The sequence below is a fragment of the Crocodylus porosus genome, unplaced genomic scaffold, assembly GCF_001723895.1.
Source record: "Crocodylus porosus isolate Cpor-Errol unplaced genomic scaffold, CroPor_comp1, whole genome shotgun sequence".
NCBI classification, from domain to species: domain Eukaryota; kingdom Metazoa; phylum Chordata; order Crocodylia; family Crocodylidae; genus Crocodylus; species Crocodylus porosus.
In genome coordinates, this window is record NW_017728906.1 from 164,948,467 (window position 1) to 164,967,154 (window position 18,688).

At 40.0% G+C, this 18,688-nt stretch overlaps 1 protein-coding gene across 2 annotated transcripts in view; it reads right to left on the reverse strand.

Annotated features, from left to right (window-relative positions):
* MTUS2 (microtubule associated tumor suppressor candidate 2) overlaps positions 1-18,241 on the reverse strand; it is a 323,047-nt gene extending 304,806 nt beyond the window's left edge. For both annotated transcript variants that reach the window (XM_019530126.1, XM_019530125.1), the window contains exons 1-2: positions 15,637-18,241; positions 7,650-7,890 (exon numbers count right to left, since the gene is read on the reverse strand). In XM_019530126.1, the coding sequence (XP_019385671.1) occupies positions 7,650-7,890; positions 15,637-17,949 (2,554 nt within the window). In that variant the 5' untranslated portion in view covers positions 17,950-18,241. The remainder of the gene's footprint in view (positions 1-7,649; positions 7,891-15,636) is intronic.
* Positions 18,242-18,688: the final 447 nt, after the last annotated feature.

Below are 18,688 nucleotides of genomic sequence, written 5' to 3' on the forward strand. Positions count from 1 at the left end.
TAATAAATGAAGTGTTATGAGAACCAATCTTAGAAGTTAATTGTGTGGAAATCTTCAGAAAGACAAACCTATCTTGTACAATGGCTGTTGACACATTCTAGTTATATCACACAATGGACAACTTCCCCCTGTTTCCCCTTCCCCCAAAACCTACTTTACTCCCTGTTTTCTTGCTTTCTTCTTAACCCATGGCTTCTTCTAACTTGTCTGCATTGACTGATGTGTGTCTCATCCTGCTCTTGATTTCTCTTTTTTTCCTATCCACTTCCCTGTTTTCCTTCTCCATTTCATTTCTTCTACACGCTAATTATGGAATTATGCTAAGTTTTTTCTGTTCCCTAATACACCGTGGAAAGGCATCCTGTCAGACTTTCTTCAGTAGGGCAACAAAGAAGTAGTATCTACACACACAGAATTTAATAATCATTTAACCTTTTTCCTTGAAATGGACAAAAATACCAATTGATACAGTATATTTCATATATTTTACAATTGACAGTCTGATACTATATGAAATATTACACTGTAACATTGGACAACTAGAGAACACACCATTTAAAATGTAACTGTTTACTTTAGACAATACCGTTGAAAGTGTAGAAGAGGAGAGCTAGAATGTAAGGTAACAAATACTGTCTTAACATACCATAGTGGAGCAGAACATAATTCTGTAGCATTATCAAAAGACTACTTTATCTCCACAAATATATACAAATCATCTTTCTGCTCCTAATAAGACAGGCAATATGAATTCAAATCTACTACACTGGACCAGCAAGATACTACAGAACATTTTCTTTCTTGAATTCTTAGTTTGCTATCTCTCTCTCTGACAAATAAAGCTCAACAGCTCAAATATGTTCCCATATAAGATTGCAAAACAAGTGAATAAACTCGCAGCTGGAATGGCATAAATACAAAATTACAGGAAGCAATTTCAAAGTCCATTTCCCATCCTCAAATCTCATTTGCTTGTCTGGTGTTCAGTAGCCCTGAGTGACAACATGAAAACAAAGTAGAAAGTTCAGAAAGAGAAAGCCACAGATGAAAGGGCACTAGTGATAAACTACACATGCATGTATGTGTATGTGACCATGTATGCATTTAAAAGTTCCTGTCCTGTTTATATCTTGTTCAGAAAACTACATTTCTAGCAAGAGGTGATGATATACAGCATTCAGAAAGGCAGCTAAGCTCTCCTCAAATTTTGGTACAGTACTTTCCTTTTGTTAGCAATAGCTTTTATTTTCATTCAATTTTATTTATGTGGAATTTGTTCAAACACAATGTTCAAAATTCTCCCCATAAAATGGCAAGCTTAATAAACTGAAAGATGACAAAAAAGGCTTCGCAAAAGAAAAATGTGTTCATAAATATTTGGTGAAAAATATAATAAGAATTTAATGCAATTTTAAAGATGGGTTTTCTGTTTTATTTTTCAAAATTTGATAATCCCAATCAAAATAATTACCCAATTCATATACCTATTACCACATTTGCTCCAAAAAAGGCTGAATGACAGAGAAAAACATATTAAAAATATATGCCTTTCAGACACAGCAAAAAATGTCATTAAATATTTGTTCAAAATTTGATTGCTCCAACAAAAGGGATAGGGAGACTTTATGTAAAAATAAATGAAGGTTAAACTCCCAGATAGCACAAGAGATACTCAAGTCCTTTTAAATGCATCACAAGTTACTGAATTGCCATATGTCTTACTATGCTGAGCCCTTATAGCCTATAGTAAGAACACTTCCATATCACTTGCCTACCTACTTTGCAAGCTCTTTGAGTTGGTCACGGTGTTAAATGTTTCCAAAAAATAACAGCACTAAGCAGGAAACTGTAGTACAACCACAATAAAGGCCAACACAAGCTGAATGTATTGCACAAGCAAAGAGGTCATCATTTCACTGTATTTTTAGCCACTTTACAGTGTCTACTTGATGTTTACTGGTGCTACACATTAGCATTTTTCCCCTTCACTCCACTGCCTTCCTCAAGTGCAGTCATTTAATGAAGACTGAAATGGCTTGAAATGAACAAAACCCTTAATGTATTTTTCTGCAGCTTGCCTGTGAGCAGGAGTGAAGACCTTTATTTCTTAACTACTTTAGAAACAGCATTGTGGTCTTCCTCCACCTTATTATACAACTCCTACTACTAACTACCCATACTATTATTATATAAGAATCAGACTATTCCATGCTGTGCAGTACAACCAGTGCTGCTTAAAAGAGTTGCTGTGCTGTGGAAGGGACAGCAGAGAAGAATAAAATCCTCATTACAAGCCATTGGTTGTGCCCTAGATACTAGGCAAGTCAAATTCATTTTAAAACGCCTTAGTGGTATGTCTAGCTGTCACTGCAGGGCAATTGGCTAGATCCTTCCATCTTGATCACCTCAGGGCCTAATGCGTCAGGAATGAAATCAATCAAACATTTGCTGGATTAAGAGCTCAGGATTAGGCTTCAAGCAGATGCTGATAAATGATCTTGGGAGCAGTAATGGTAGCCTAGCAAGGAAAAAAACTATTATATACTGGCTGATTAGGCTGTAATCAACCACACCTCACCAAAAGGCTCCCTAGCACTAGTTCCTTAAGGTCAGTGTCCTGTTTTCTCATTTCATTTCTTTGTATTTGTAATGTAAGCTATACTTGATCATGTTTTTCTAATGTCATATTAAAAAAATAAGGAAAATATAAGAAAATGTACTGTAACACCACAAAAAACTGTCAGATTAAGGGGAATATGCTGACAGAAAACAGGTAAGAGCTGTCAAATACTCAAAAACGTACCATTATAGGCCTGTTATGTGCTGTAAAACAGTGAAACAGACAAAGGCATCTGATACAATATACTAATATCAGGGTACGTTATATTCAGTTCTCTAAATGGCATGGCATGGCATGGGTTATACAAGATTAGTCTTTCACTTCAGATTACAAGCTGCTGGCTCAAAAACCTCCTAGAAAATGGAATCCTAGTCCTTGCTTTTAAAAGCAACAGCTAAACTCAAATGCTTATCTAAACAGAAGAGCAGTTTTCAGTTAATTTATTGCCTGCAAAAAAAGCCAGGTTGGCAGGCTTAGAAAATGATGTCCTCTATTTTTCCATAGCAAGCATATAGCTGAGACAGCAACAGTACAAGCTTCCTTGCCCTGCATCACCAATGTGCCCTGACCCTGTCCTGGAGCTGGGACAATAATTCCAGCTCCATTCCTTCCTCATCTACCTTAGTAAGTCCCCAGATGGCCATTGCAGGAACTGTATTGTGTCTAGTGACTCTCTGCAAATAAATTGTAATGAGCATTAGAAAATAACTGTTTTCATATTGCCTGCACTGATAAATGGATTGACTTGAAGATGACTCTCAAGCCACACTGGCTAGGTACAGACAAGCAAAAGCCCAAGGCGAAAACAATGTAAGTTATGCGGTTTTCTGTAAGCGGTGTAGTTTAGATTGGTAGCAAACTGAACACACATTCACTCTTTGGTGGAGGGAAGGAGGAAATCTTAGGGCTCCACCACTTTTAAGCCAGTCTAAATGCGCTGAATTTCTGTTCTGTTATGGGTATAGATCAGTTTCCAATCACCTATACTAGTAAAAGTGTAATGTCTGCACCTGGCCTCATATTATCTCTGTTGTAACTACTTAAGATTGACTTAGTGGGGCAGTCCAGCCTAGATCTGGAAGCTCCTGAACTTCCAGGCATAAGGCTGATACTCCTACCTGTTATATCCTAGCCCACCTCCTTTTGCAGAAGTAATTTAGGGGTAAATGTTCTATATTAAATTACCTGTCCGCTGAGCTATCAAATGAATTGAAACAGCTTTTTATTATACAGTAGTCCATGGTTAATGCTGTAAGTTTTAGTAAATTTCACTTCAGAGGTACAGAGAAGAAAAAAGCATTTTTACCCACAAAAACCAACTAAACAATAACTTTCAGATACATTTCCCTTCTCTGGAACACTGCCTTGTGGGAATTGTAGTTTGGAGGCCTCCATTCTTTTGTACAGGCCAACATCTCTTGTCTCCTACGATCCCCCCAGAGAAAGCGCCACGGCACCTCAATAGTCACAGGTTCTTCTTCAAAATTTATGGATTCTGTGACCCCTGGGACTACCAAAATAAAACTGTAGTTTTACTCAAGATAAAAATGAAACAAAATACTGGTTTCAAACTGGTGTCACAGAGAGAGAATCATTACTGCAGGTACTGCTGTATATGACACCTTCAACTGCAGTTTAATCATAGTAGCAAAGGTTGTGCTGAATGAGAATGGCAGACAGACTCTTAGTTTGTTCTAGGTTGAAACATATTGCTAGAAAGCTGGGGTAAGCACACAAGTGTCCCTGCCATGCCAGACTTACTATGTGATTAGAGGACTTCCATTTTGATTCCTGTCAATGTTTCCTTTTATGAAAAGCACCTTCCATTTAAAAGAAAAGATAAAAACAGCCTGACTTAAGAAGTCAAGAAGCTGTCAAGGGAAAATTCGACTTGTTTGAGATGCATAAAGATATGGAGAATAACTGTGATAAACAAAAATGCTGACCAATCCTGCATGGGTATGAAGGAAAAAATATTGACAGCAAAAGAGATATTAGCCAAGCAGTAGTGCTGGGAAACAATAGAAGAATCTTTTAGTATATTAAAAGTGACAGATCAATGAGGGAAGGCAATGAATTGCTAGAGAACAGTGGAAAGAATTTACCACAGGAACCAGGTATTGCAGAAAAAAATTAAAGAAGTTCTTTATCTTAGTGCTCACCAGGGAAACTGTAAGTAAGATGCCAAAAATGGAAACGTGTGGGGGAAGACAATGAAAAACAGAAGGCATTAGCAATCACTCCAGAACAAATCTCATGTAATTTAAAATCAATAAAAGACAGAGCCCTAAGGCCACCTCAGGATGCTGAGTGAAATGGCAGATGACATTTGTGGTCCAACATTAGTTATTTTTTAATAGTATCCTTTGAAGAGAGCGAAGTAACAATAGACAGGGAAGGTACAAACATAATATTCTCTAGGGAGGTAGCTATGGGTAGCCAAGAAACTATATCTGGCCTCCCTGGCAGGCAAGAACCCTGACACAAAGCAATTAGACAATTATGACTTGAATATTAATAGCCAGCAGAAATGCTTAAGGGGTAAATCTTATCAGTTAGCATTTTTAAGGATGATATTACCACAAAGAAACAGGCAGGAACCGCTTGAATTTAGTCAGGGTGTTTAGCATAGTAAACCACAGCAGTTTATTAATGAAAGCACAATGCTCTTGAACAAACACATTGGAAAATGCATGGATTACAAGGGTTAATTGCTGAAGATAATTCTGATAATTACTTAAGTATCTATGTTAACTGGCTCATTCCCAGAATTCTCCTGCCTCTTACTAGCCTGCTTTACCATAGCGTGTGCATCTCACCCTCCTTCCCTTCAGGTACCTTCATCTCCTCTCATTCAGTACAGTTTGTGGCCTCAATACCCTTCACTCGATTACCCCATATTCCTGTATCAATCAAACTTTACTACGCCATGTTACAATCTTGTAATTTCTCAAAATTTATGCAGGGCTGGGCTAGCTCAATATTTGCAAATGGTTTCCATGGAGAAAAGCTGCAGATGCTGAGTAAATAAAGCACCAAGGTCACATGGCCCAGTGCTGACTTTCTGAGGAGATAAAAAAAAAACAGGATCCTAATAATTTTGGTGGGTTTTAACTATTGAATGGTCCTCCTCTCATGACCATATTCATCATATTCTCATAAATATTAAGCCTTGCTATTCTGGTCAAATTCCACTTTACCAACCTTTCATAGTATCATAGTGCTTAGGGTCGGAAGGGACCTAAACAGATTATCAGGTCTGACCCCCTGCCCAGGCAGGAATGGGTGCCGGGATCATATCACCCCAGCCAAATACTTGTCCAGCATCCTTTCAAAGACCCCCAAGGTAGGAGAGAGCACCACCTCACTTGGAGCCTATTCCAGAGCCTGGCAGCCCTAACTGTAAAGTAACGTCTCCTCTCTCTCTTTCAAAGCTCTTAATTGCAGTTTCACTTCTTGTCCTAAATATCTACCATATTTACCCAAATCCAAGATATGGGTATCCAATTCAAAAATATGACCAGGGACAGCAGCAGCAGGAACAGCAGTATGCAGATTCTTCTTTCCAGTGTCTGCTCCCCACCACTGAGATGGATGGTGTGGGGGAGCTCGGCAGGGAGAAGGCACTGTAAGAAGGAACCTATGCACTACTGATGCTGTCCCCAGCTCAGCCAGGTTCCCCATATTGCCACTCTCTACAGCTCCCAGTTGGAGTTGTCTGATGCTTGATTCTAAGATAGGGATTTGTTTTCCCTACATTGAATGTGTGTTGTGCATTGTTAAAGCAACTGCCATGTTCCACACCAGAATTGGCTGCATTTTAGATTCCTACACAGTGGGTGCAATTAAATCAGCTTAATAATCTCTGTGTTTGCACCACAGTTGGCTGCTCCTAGGTGTAACATTTACATGTACACCTAAGACTGCAGCAGTTTAAGCTGGAGTGGGGCAGCTCTGAGCTGGCAGCACACACAGGGGGTCAGCCCCAGGCTCCAAGTTGTAGTGTCAGGCAGTAGAGGAGCTAGCTAGGGTAGAAGAGTGCTGAAAAAGTAGAGCCATTTAGCAAGGTGGCAGGCAGGGGTCTGGCCCCCTGCTGTCTGGATTGACTAGGTGCTATTTACATCCAGGTCAGAATTTACACGTGTTTTAGGCACAGTTGTTTTCACCACCATAAGATAGAAGTGTCCCCAACAGTACTATCTTATGGCAGTGAAAATTAAGGTTGCTGGGGTCTAATAGTGTTGCACATACAGACAGTGATGCTTTATACCACAGCAGATTAGTCTACTGCCCAATTAAGTGCATGTGGAGATGCACCAACTTGTACTATATCCTCCAGAATGAAAGCTGTAATATATGAATTGTAAATTTAAGGGATGATGATGAAGACCTTTATGTTCTCTGTCCTGTGATGTTCACTACTTTTCTCTCCCTTTCTTTGTATTGTTTTCCCTCCCTTGTTACTCTTCTTGGTTCTGTCCTTTGTTCAGTAGCTCATGGGGAAGTAACAGTTGATTAAACCCTGATCTCTAATGTGGTCTGTGTCAGACTTCAAGAGATCAGGATTTTATATATTTTACTTCTCTACCAGCATATTTTAAGAAAGCAAGGAGGGTCAGAGGAGAACCCAGTGTTTAGGGAAGTGAGCAAAATCAGGCAGAAAGCGTGGAAATCTGTGATAGAAGAAAAACATTCAATTAACTTCCCTGGTACACACATGATAGTAACTAGCTCCAGGCTACTGGAGATATTTCAGACACTTACAGGGAGGAAGATAACAAGTGCACCGTAATGACTGGCACAAAAAATTATCTTTCCTCCTTGGCAAGGGCTCCATTAACTAACCTTTATATAAGTCCCAAGCTCCCTAGTCAGCATAGCTTTACTTCAGAACAGATAAACACATCTCCTAGAGTGGTATTAGAGCTGTTTGGTATCATGCCAAGGTATTGCTCATTTTCTGATATTTCTGCCTGAAAAAAAGTAATGGCCTTGATTATAGTTAAAAAACGTAACATTCATAGGTTACCTGAAGTATCAGGATGGTAAAGGCTGGGAGCATTGGTTATTTCTCCTGGCTGATGGAGACAGCTACCTGAGGACCTTTGACTTGCAATCAGAATCCTACTTTTCGTAGAGGGCAGCCTGGAAACAGCACCCAGTCCTAACTGTGGTTTAAGTATCATGGCAGATCGATAAAAACTTGGTGGCACCTCATAGTGAGCATATGGTGGAGAACAAAATTCTTCTTTCACAGGCCTTTCCCCAACCTGAGGAGAAATAATTAAAACAGATATCACTACAATGTATTCACAAGATTAGGAAACAGGGGACTCTCAGTTGTTTCTGTGGGCTGTGCTACATAAGTTTTCTTTTCCCTGGCTTCTGGTTTAGGATCAGTTTGGAGATTTCAAAACAGGACAATCTGACTGCTTGGATTCACGAAATACAAAATCCATTTGCAACCCATCTAAATACCCATCCACAGCTGACTTTTGCTTTTGAAAACTCCCTCCAGGGATGAAAATGAATGAAACTATTAACAGTTAAAAGGTGAATCTCCCTGGTTATTTAAGGCAAATGTGTCAAGAAATATTACATGAAGCATTCCTACTTGGACAATAAAGGAGGGATCTATTTTTTAAGGAAAAAAAATACTCCAGTAAAATTCTGTGGGCAAAGAAGTTAGCTTTTATTATAAAAATGTGAACTTAATTTTTAACCATGATAAATGAAACAAATATAAAGTCAAGTTGAAAACTTTTATCCTACTTCATCAGAAAATGTCTCATCTGAGACTTTCATATTCAAATTATTCATAGTGGTGAGTACATCAAACAAAATTGACCTTTATTTGTTCACAAAAGGATCTTGATTTCTAGGAACGTATCTTTTATGCATAAACATTTGCCAAATTTCTTGTGTGGGAAACCTTCACCATATGGGCTAATACCAAATTGTTCAGTTTGGTTCCGTTATTTATTACTGGGGAAAATCCAACGGAGTGGGGGTGCAGTTGCTCCTGTGCGATGAGTTCTCTGGCTTGTCAGTGCAGGCTCTTGGCCAGAAGTGTTGTTTGGCTGCAAAGACCCATCCTCCTCCAGGATTCTGCTCCCTGACTGAATGACTAACATTTCTGAAAGCAGGGAAAAGTTCTGGACAAAGATACATTTCAATTCATGAAACTTTCAGGATCCACTTCCAAATGAACTAACTACTGTCTGAATTCACACAAGAGATAAATGGCACATCCTCACAAACACAATTTCTCCATATTAAGGACCTGAATCTGCAAAGGTCTGCATAAGTGCTAGCTTTACATACATGAAAAGGTATATCTTTCATACCTCTCAGGCCACATGCTGCTTTCCACAACTGCAGGGAAAAGAATAAAGCAATAGGCTTTCACTTCTTGGTAGTTTGTACTGTGTGCAGTTCTGGGCCCCAAGCATTAAGAAGGACGGGGAGAAGTTAGACAGGATCCAGAAGTGGGTGACAAAAACGTTAAAAGGCCTGGAAACAATGTCCTACAAGGAAAGGTTGAGAGAACTGGGTATGCTTAGTTTGGAGGAAAGGAGATTAATAGTGAACATGATAACAACTTTCAGTATCTGAAAGGCTATCATAAAGAAGTGGGAGAACAACTGTGCTACCTTGGTGCAGAGGGCAGGACACAAAGCAATGGCTTTAAATTGTGCAATGTAGATTTAGATTAGATTTCAGGAAAAATGTTCTTAGGTCCCTGGAAGACATTCACCTATAATTGGTGAAGATCTTGTGAGGGAACAGCTTGAGAGGCTGGACATCCACAAGTCAGCTGGCCCAGCTGGAATGCACCCAAGAGTGCTAAATGAATTGGCTGACATCAGTAGCATGACCAATGGCAAGTATTTTGGAGAACTTGTGCTCGGGAGAGGTTCATGAAGATTGGAAGAGGGCCAACGTGGTGCCTGTCTTCAAGAAGGGAAGGAAGACACAGGGAACTACAGGCCAATCAGTTTGACCTCGGTCTCTGGAAAAATCTTGGAAAAAATCATCAAAGAAACCATCAACGACAGGCTAACAGAAGGCAACATTCTGAGAAACAGCCAACATGGCTTCGTTGCAGGTAGGTCTTGCCTGACCAAGCTTATTTCCTTCTATGACCAGGTGATGCATCACCTGGACAAAGGAGAAGAGGTTGATGTCATATATTTAGATTTCAAAAAAGTCTTTGATTTGGTCTCCCATGATGTCTTCCTGAAAGCACCTACTCCGGATACCTTTAAGAAAATTGGGAAGCTGCAGCCTCAACAACCTTACAGTTAATGGCCGGGGAACTGGCTCCGTGGCCAGACCCAGAGAGTGATAGTCAACAGAGCCGAGTCAGCATGGCATATTGTGTCCAGTGGCATCCCCCATAGCTCAGTACTCAGACCAGTAGTCTTTAATATATTCATAAATTATCTGGATTCAGGTGTCAGAAGCACATAGGCTAAGTTTGCAGATGACATAAATTATGGGGAAGTGTGGTCATGCTAGAGGATAGGCTGGCAATTCAGGCTGACCTGGATAGGCTCTCAAGGTGGGCGGATCAAAACCTGATGACATTCAACACAGAGAAATAAAAGGTGCTACACCTCCGGAGAAAAAACCCCACATCATACTTATAGGCTTAGTAGTGCTGCACTACTAGCACCACGACCGAAAGAGACTTGGGGGGTCATGATTGACCACAAGATGAACATGAGCCACCAATGCACCACAAAAACCAGCAAATAAAACTCTGGCTTGCGTCTACTGATGTAGCTCAAGCAAGACCCAAGAAGTCATCCTCTCACTTTACTTGGCTTTGGTAAGGCCACAGCCAGAGTACTGCATCCAGTTCTGGGCTCCACACTTTAGAAAGGATATGGAAAAGCTCAAGAGAGTCCAAAGGAGAGCCACATTCGTTATTAGAGCATAGGTAACTCGTGGGGGGGGCAAGGGGTAGCATGCGCCCCCCTGAAATTGGCCACTACTGAAGCCGCTGTTGGTTTCTGCAGATGGTTACCACCCACACCTGCCCTCCCCCCCGACTTGTTTGCCAGTGACACTGCTGGTGATGGCTGTGAGTGGTCTCACTCACTGCTGACAACGCTGCAGGTGGCAGCCGTGGGCGGCTCCAGCTCACCACCATGATGCCCGCCTAGTCGCGGGAAGCACCAGTCATTCATGATTAGAGGTCAAGAGAAAAGGCCTTATGAGGAGAGGCTGAGAGGCATGGGACTCTTCAACCTGGAGAACCGAAGGCTCAGGGGTGACTTGATGGCTGCCTATAAGTATATAAGTGGTGTGCATCAGGAACTGGGAAAATGTCTGTTCACCATGGCACCCCAAGGGAAGACAAGGTCTAATGGTCACAACTTGCTGGAAGACCATTTTAGACTGGACATAAGGAAAAACTTCTTGTCTGAGATTCCAGAGTCTGGAACAGACTCCCCCTTCAGAAGTAGTGCAAGCACCTACTCTGGATACCTTTAAGAAAAGCGTAGATGCTTATCTTGCTGGCGGGAGATGACCCCAGCTGCCTTCCTGCCCCTTGATCTCCTGCCGATGATCTCGTGAGGTCCTTTCCAGCCCTAATGTCTATGAAATCTAGGAACCAATTAATCATGTCTTAAGTAGTAAATCAGCCACATATTCATGCAATTAATAGCACAATAAAATAGGGAATAAGCCACAAAGTTATTACACGAATATATGCAATAACTTAGTGGCTGGTTCCTATGATGCCTTAAATTGATCCTGTGGCCAGTGCTGATTAGCTGATTGGTGCTCTCAGCCTTGTGAGTGTACTAAAGCTTATCAAGGCTTTGGTGTGCTCCCACAGCTGGGACTGCTAGTCAGCTGATCACAGCTCCCAGCCACAGAAGTGCACCAGAATCTTAGAATCATTGAAATGGGGAAAATTAGGTTTGGAAGGGACCTCAGGAGGTTATCTAGTCCAAGCCTCTGCTCAAAGCAGTACCATCCCCAACTAGATCATCCCAGGCAAGGCTTTGTTTAGTTGGGTCTTAAAAACCTCCAAGGACAGAGACTGCACAACCTCTCTGGGTAACTTGTTAAGTGTTTTACTACCCTCCTACTGAGAATGTTTTTTCCCTAATATTTAACCTAAACTTCCCTTACTGCAACTTAAAACCACTGTTCCTCGGTCTCTTATCTGCCACCACTGCGAACAGTCTAGCTCCATCCCCTTTGGAACCACCCTCCAGGTGGCTGAAGGCTTCTATCAAATCCCCTGTCAGTCTTCTCCAGACTAACTAAGCCTAGTTCCCTCAGCCTCTCCTCAGAAGTCAAGTGCCCAAGTTCTCTAACCATTTTTGTTGCCCTCTGTTGGACTCTCTCCAATATGTCCACATTCTTTCTGTAGTGAGGGGCACAAAACTGGACGTAGTACTCCAGGTGTGGCCTCACCACTGTTGAACAGAGAGAAATAATCACTTCCCTCAATCTGCTGAGAATACTCTTGCTAATACAGCCCAGTATGCCATTAGCTTTCTTTGCAACAAGGGCACTGTTGGCTCAGGTTCAGCTTGCTGTCCACTGTAACCCTCAGGTCCTTTTCTGCAGAGCTGCTGCTTAGCCAGTCAGTCCCATCTGTACGGGTACATGGGACTGTCCTGTCCTAAGTGCTGGATTTTGCACTTCTTATTGAACTTCAAGGGCTCCAGTGCACTCCTATGTTCTCTTGGGCACATCAGGTACCTGATTTGCTAGTCCAGGGGAGTCTGGGGATCAAAATCCTGGGTTTGTATGGCACCAGCAATAGGGCACAATTGAAATAGACTGCCCAGGGAATATATGGAATCTTCTTCATTGGAGGTTTTCAAGAGGAAACTAGATAAGCATTGGAAAGGGATGATTTAGGAACATCATTCTTGTTTTGGTGCAAGGGATTGGACCAGATGACCCTTGAGATCCCTTCCAACACTACAGTTCTGTACTCCTGATTAACACTGTGGGTTCGAGTCCAACTTCAATACAGACTTTCCTTTCTTATGTAAATCATAATTCTATTACCGAATCTAAGATGTTCCACAGTATCCCATTTAGGTCTTGAAAAAAATGGCTTGAAAAAAATCAGTGAATTTATTTAAAAAAATAAAGTGCCATAGGCTACCTATGCAGAAGAAGCACATTTGCTGATTAATTAACTCTGCTATAAATTACAGTGTATTTAGTATGTCAAGCCAATATCTTTTTAGCGAGTATAACCATTTAGACAACGCACTTGAACAGTGGCTATTGGAGCTTTGATCCTGGCAGGTTCATTAGCTATAATCCTAATTTGGGACATCTTTAATAGGACAAGGGATATAAAATTGGCTTTAAACATTTAATGAAATGAGTTTAGAATCTTTAAGCTATTTCATATTTTACACTGAAACTTGGATAGCAAGATAGATACTTTAGATACTGAACATTTTATCTTGCTCTTTATTTTTCATTATAAATGTAAGCCTGCTTTCCAGAAGTAACTCTTTAATGCCAATTTTTCTTTTTACTTTATGTGTGTCCTATTTTTTATATTTTAAGATCCAACTTTTTATTATTTACATCTGATACTTTCTGGTCTACTTGCAAGAACTTACTGAAGTAAATTATCTTAATTTTTCAAAATTAAGATAGTATCCTAGTTTTAAGGCAATTTTTGGATATGAAATTATTTTCATGAATAAGATTTGGTTATTTTCTCCCCAGTGAACATATTCAAATCAGATTTTGTTATACACTTCCTATCATCATCCTTGAAGCTGGCAGACAACACACCAATAATGGATTCTTAAACACAAGCAACAGAGGAATAATTCATATACAGAAGACATGCATTTTTAATAAACTGGGCTAGTCTACCCACAGTTTCAGAGTATTTATTTTTATTGACTGTATTCTCTAGGTAATACAGCAGGACAACAAACAAACAAACATATAAAAATGATCATAAATATTAAATGTTTCCTTGGACTGAAGGAATCAATAATTACATAATTATTTCACAGCTAATATAGCATATACTTTTTATTTTAAAGAAAATTGCCCATTTTCAAGTGAAAATACTTGGTATTTGTGAATTGACTTTTTATGATTTGCTCTTCAGGACACAGGTACAAGTATAATGTGGTTGGCATTGAGGGACAATGCTAATTTAAGTACATTAGCTCATTGAGAATGAGATTTAGGAAAAATACATAGTTTTTTGGAACAGGACCCTGAAATTTAGTAGGAGGATTACCTCACATAACAAGATCACAGAGGGAGACTTGGCTTGGGATTTGCAGATGATGCGAGTGGAAGAGAAGCAGGATGGGGATGGAGACAGGCTGGAGACGATGTGGTCAGAGAGGACATGGGCTAGAGCACACTTGCCTCCAGAACACAGGATGAAATCAAATAACCATGATACTGATGGGCAGAGTGTCACATCCCTTTAGAGTAACTGGTCCGCATAAATTATGACTATCTGTTACTATTGCTTAGGTGGCTGAGATGTATTTACAGCTAGACCTGATAGTTCCAACCCCACTGATGAACCATGCAAGGGTCAATATGCTACCATGTGATGCATTTTTTTTCCCTTCCTATTTGCTTTCTTAAAAAAGCAACTAGGACATTACACATAAAACCCAGTATTAATAGAAGGTCACTAAGCCCCCTATCACATGTTGCATATATTATGTAGTTAACTGGTTAATTTTGTAATAATTTTAGACTGGCCACACATGCAAAGTAATTATCACACCATGCAGACATCCATCCAGCTGAGGAGCCAACCAGCTACAAAGTTAGTGCTTGAAAATGGGTAACAACTTTAAAGCTGGTTTATATCCATCTTTAATTTGAATGTGTGGCAAGGCCATGTGGTCACAAAGCTGCGGACATAAAAATTAGGAAATGCCAGAATGATGGCTGCTGGTCTAACCTTAATTCAGCCCCTATTATTTATGTATTATTATGGTGTTCAATTATATGATTACACAATAGTTATACACATATATACACATAGCTTCAAGAACAGCTATAACCATAATACAGCCACTTCAGAATAAACCAAACATAAATATTTTCTTAAACAGTATAAAAAATCTTACAGCAACTAAGAACATCAGCAGCTATCAACATATCTGCTTTTCTGTTCATCCAAACTAAGTCTTCCAGCCCAAGTGCATGTCACCGGTTCCTGCTGAATATTCTGGTCAGTTCTTTGAAGGAGAAAATGCTTCTATTTAAGGGAAAATTCCTGACCATTTTCCAAAGCTGTTTCTTCTACAAGCTCCCCTGTTCCCCTAAATCAGTGGTGCTCAGACTTCTGACCTTCTAAGCCAGATGAGATTGGTTGGTTTGCAGGCCCTATCCAGCATGCACTTGACACACAGGGTCAGTCCATGGGTGTGATCTGACATGCTACCATGGCCCAACACTGAATGGAAGCAGCAACAATTAATGCTGCTGCTCTCCCACCACCAAACTTTCAGACTCATGGGGAGCCCTGTGGGCCAGATTACACAGCCATTTAAACCAGATTTGGCCCATAAACCAGAGATTAAGCACCATAGCCATATATATTAAGGTGTGTCTTTTTATTTCCCCAGTCCCCTGTGTATCAGTGGTGCTCAACCAAGTACTTGTATACTGATGGAAAAGATCTTAGCAGTCCAATGATGTTAAGAACAACATAAGAACGTAAGAGCTTCTACCCTGGGTCAGGCCAAAGTTCCACCTAGACCAGTCTTCTATTTCTATTTCCAACAAAGATAAGATACTGTAGGGGTAAGTAAAAGACAGGTGGAGGATTAGCATCTTCCAAGTGACCAACAATTTTCTATGAAAATGACAGTATCATTGCCAGGAGTAGTTAATAAAATGTATTTAGAACAAGTACAAACACCCTAATTTAGTGATTATGATTTTGAGTTTAAGGTTTCTTGAACAAATAAATAAACAAACAATATTATCAACCTCTTTTGTACAGCCACTGGCTGTCATCATCTTACCTCTTGTAAAAACTTTTCACTCATGGGGCCAAAATGATGCCCTGGGGGCCTAATGCCAGATACCACCAGTCCTGACCCAAAGATCCTTGGCTTCTGCAAGTCAGGCTTAAACTTGTCATACAAAATATTAGGTGGTTTAATATCCCCACCAGTTGATGTTTTCTGTTCCTTTGCCATAGGCACACCGCAGGCCGGAGAACCATATGACAGGGTGGTTGGGGCAAAAGAAGGGTCAAGCTGGTTGATTGACTGAGGGTTTCTTCTAATGTAAGTGATAATTTTGGGTCTCACAGGTTTGGGCTTGGGTATGGCAGGGGTTATCTCAATATTTTCTTCAGGCTTTTCAATGCAGTCACTCTCTTCATCATTCTTGTCTGTAAAGGAACCCTTGGAATGTACCAGGATTGGTTTGGGGATCCCACTGTTGCAAGCAGTCTTGATAGGCACTTTAGGGGATATATTTAACAACTGTGAATCATCAATGGGAGGTAGGACTGAGGAGGGTGACAGTTTGTCAACATGTAGTGCATAAAGATCCTTCAAATTACTATTTGATATAGTGGGCTGATTATCAATATGCACAGTTGCCACTGGGCGCAAGGGAGTTGGAACACATAAAAAGGCTTCAGCCTTTGCTGAAATTTTATAGCTCTCTGGTGCTTCATCTGAAAGATGTTTCTTTGCAATAACTGTCTTTTTATTCTGAATTGAAAAGCTCACAGTTTCCAAATCACTGTCCTGGTTGTTAGGATGCTCATTTGACACTCTCTCTGTACTAAGCACTCGGTGTTGATCTGTGAGATCAGAAGCAGACAGCCTGGTGTTGTCAATGTTTCCTTTGACTAGCGTCAGTTTATTCTCATTAATTTTCAAGGTTTTGCTGTCAGGTAGATTAAAGTTTTGTATAAAAGATATATGCTCACCAACTGTTCCAATGCAACTTGTGTCAGCTTCATGTAAGCTTTTGTTTTTTGCAGACACGACTTTGCCACTGGGTTTGCTGTCATCAGGAAGAGATAATAAAGTTTCCACTTCTTTGTTTGTTATGTGCTCCTCAGTGACTTGATTAGTTGCTCTACTGTCATTAGCAGTGATTCCTCCTCCTAACTGAGGGCAGGTGATACGATCACTTAGAAGTCTGTCATTGGAGTAGGCTATCACTGGGTTTAAGTGTGGATCCTCTGCCTCTCTACAAAAGTCTTGAAACTGGGAAGCCTGCACCTTGGACACTTCATCCCCAGGCCCTTTCTTTTCTTGCATTAATGTACTTTCTTTTTTTCGACATCCTAGAAATTCTACCAGCATAATTCTCTCAATTTTCTGCTGGCAAATATTTTTAGACTGTAAAGATGGTGCTGTTTTAAACTCCAATTTTCTACTTTTATCACCCCGACTTAATTGTGCTTCTGGCTTACTAGAAATTTCACTGGGTTTAACAGTTACGTTTAGAGCTGCATCAACAGCTTGCAGTGTGTTTTCACTGTTCACATTTGGTATGTTATCCACATCCATTTGGATTTCTGGCTTATTTAATTTTTTGTTTTCTGAGGTAGACGGTTTAGAATAAAACACAATATTTTCCTCTGAGGTATTGTCAAGTGGATGAAAAACCATACCTAGAAAATGATCTGCTGATGTTTTCTGTGATTTCTCAGTATTACCAATCAAATGGTGTGATGTATCAATGGAATCCAGTGATGCAGAAAGCAAACGTTTGTGAGACACACGTCCAGCACATTCTTTTGCAGAAGTTTCAGTTTTAGCAGAAAATTTACTTGGCCTTCCCAAAGAAAGCCTCTTTATTCCCTCAACCTCAATGGCCTTGACCATTTTGCCCTTAGATAAATACTGGGTAAATTCAGCATCACCTTTTGAAAGAACCTCTGTGTTGCTATCATTTGCACTGCTCTTCAAATTAGACAGACTTTGTCCTCGGCTAATACAGAGATGCCTTGAAGTAACCTTAGCTTCATCCATCTTACAATCTTTATCCAATTTCTTACTTACAGCAGAAGGCTGCCTATGCTCTTGTATATTAATGTCACAAATCTGAGATTCTTTAAAGACAAGAAGTTTATTCTGCTCTGCATCCAATTGTGTCAGCTTCTCTGACCCATCAGTATGCACACTTCTAGTTTCACCTCTCAAACCACATCTCCTGCCCTCGCCTTCTGTGGTTCTGACTTTTGTCACAATCTGATTAGCATTGGTATCTCCTACATTTACTATGCTTTCATTGTTATTTTTTATTTCAGTTCTGTTGTCCTGTTCCTGGGTGTAGCATGCCTTGTTTGGAACCACTGGTGCACTCATTTTGAAAATTCAGGTTACTGTTGTGGCAGTCTTTTTTAATGAGAAAGTTTTTTCTTCTATCAGTTTAACTATTATGCATGCTTCAGTTAGGGGTTTAAAATAAAAACTGAACAGCAGAAAATTCTTTCTCCAAGTGTTTAAAGTCTTATGTCAGATTCACATTGTTGTGCTGCTCAACTGTTTTCAGCATCACTTCTTGACCCAAGAAATCTTTATGACATAAAGCAGGGAAGTTTAATGGAAGCGTAATAGATCTGTTAGGTTCCCTCTGAATGACAGTCAGTTAATCCACTGAACCTGTAAGGAAAAAGAAACACAGAACAGTGTGACATGAGTGGTACTTAAAAAACCCCCATGAATATTAAGTAAAACTAAAATCATGTTAAAATCAGCAGAGCTCACAGCCATATGAACTACAGTTGATTACAGTGATTTGTAAAGTTTCAATCACCGTTCATAACAAACGTTTATAACTTAAGGTCTGGTTTACACTAAAAAAAGCTACTGCCCTAACTGTGTTGCTGAGGAAAGTCATTTTTAATCAATATAGTTTTACTAGTTTAAATTAATTAGTTTAATTAATATAGTTTTTACTACTACCCTAGTATGGATGCAGTGAAGAGCAATATAAAATTGTCTCATACCAATATAGATTTTATTGTTTCCCACACATATAGGATTAATGTGCACTGATACTAGCCTTTCATGGTACAATTCTGTCCATTCTTGGCGGAGGGTG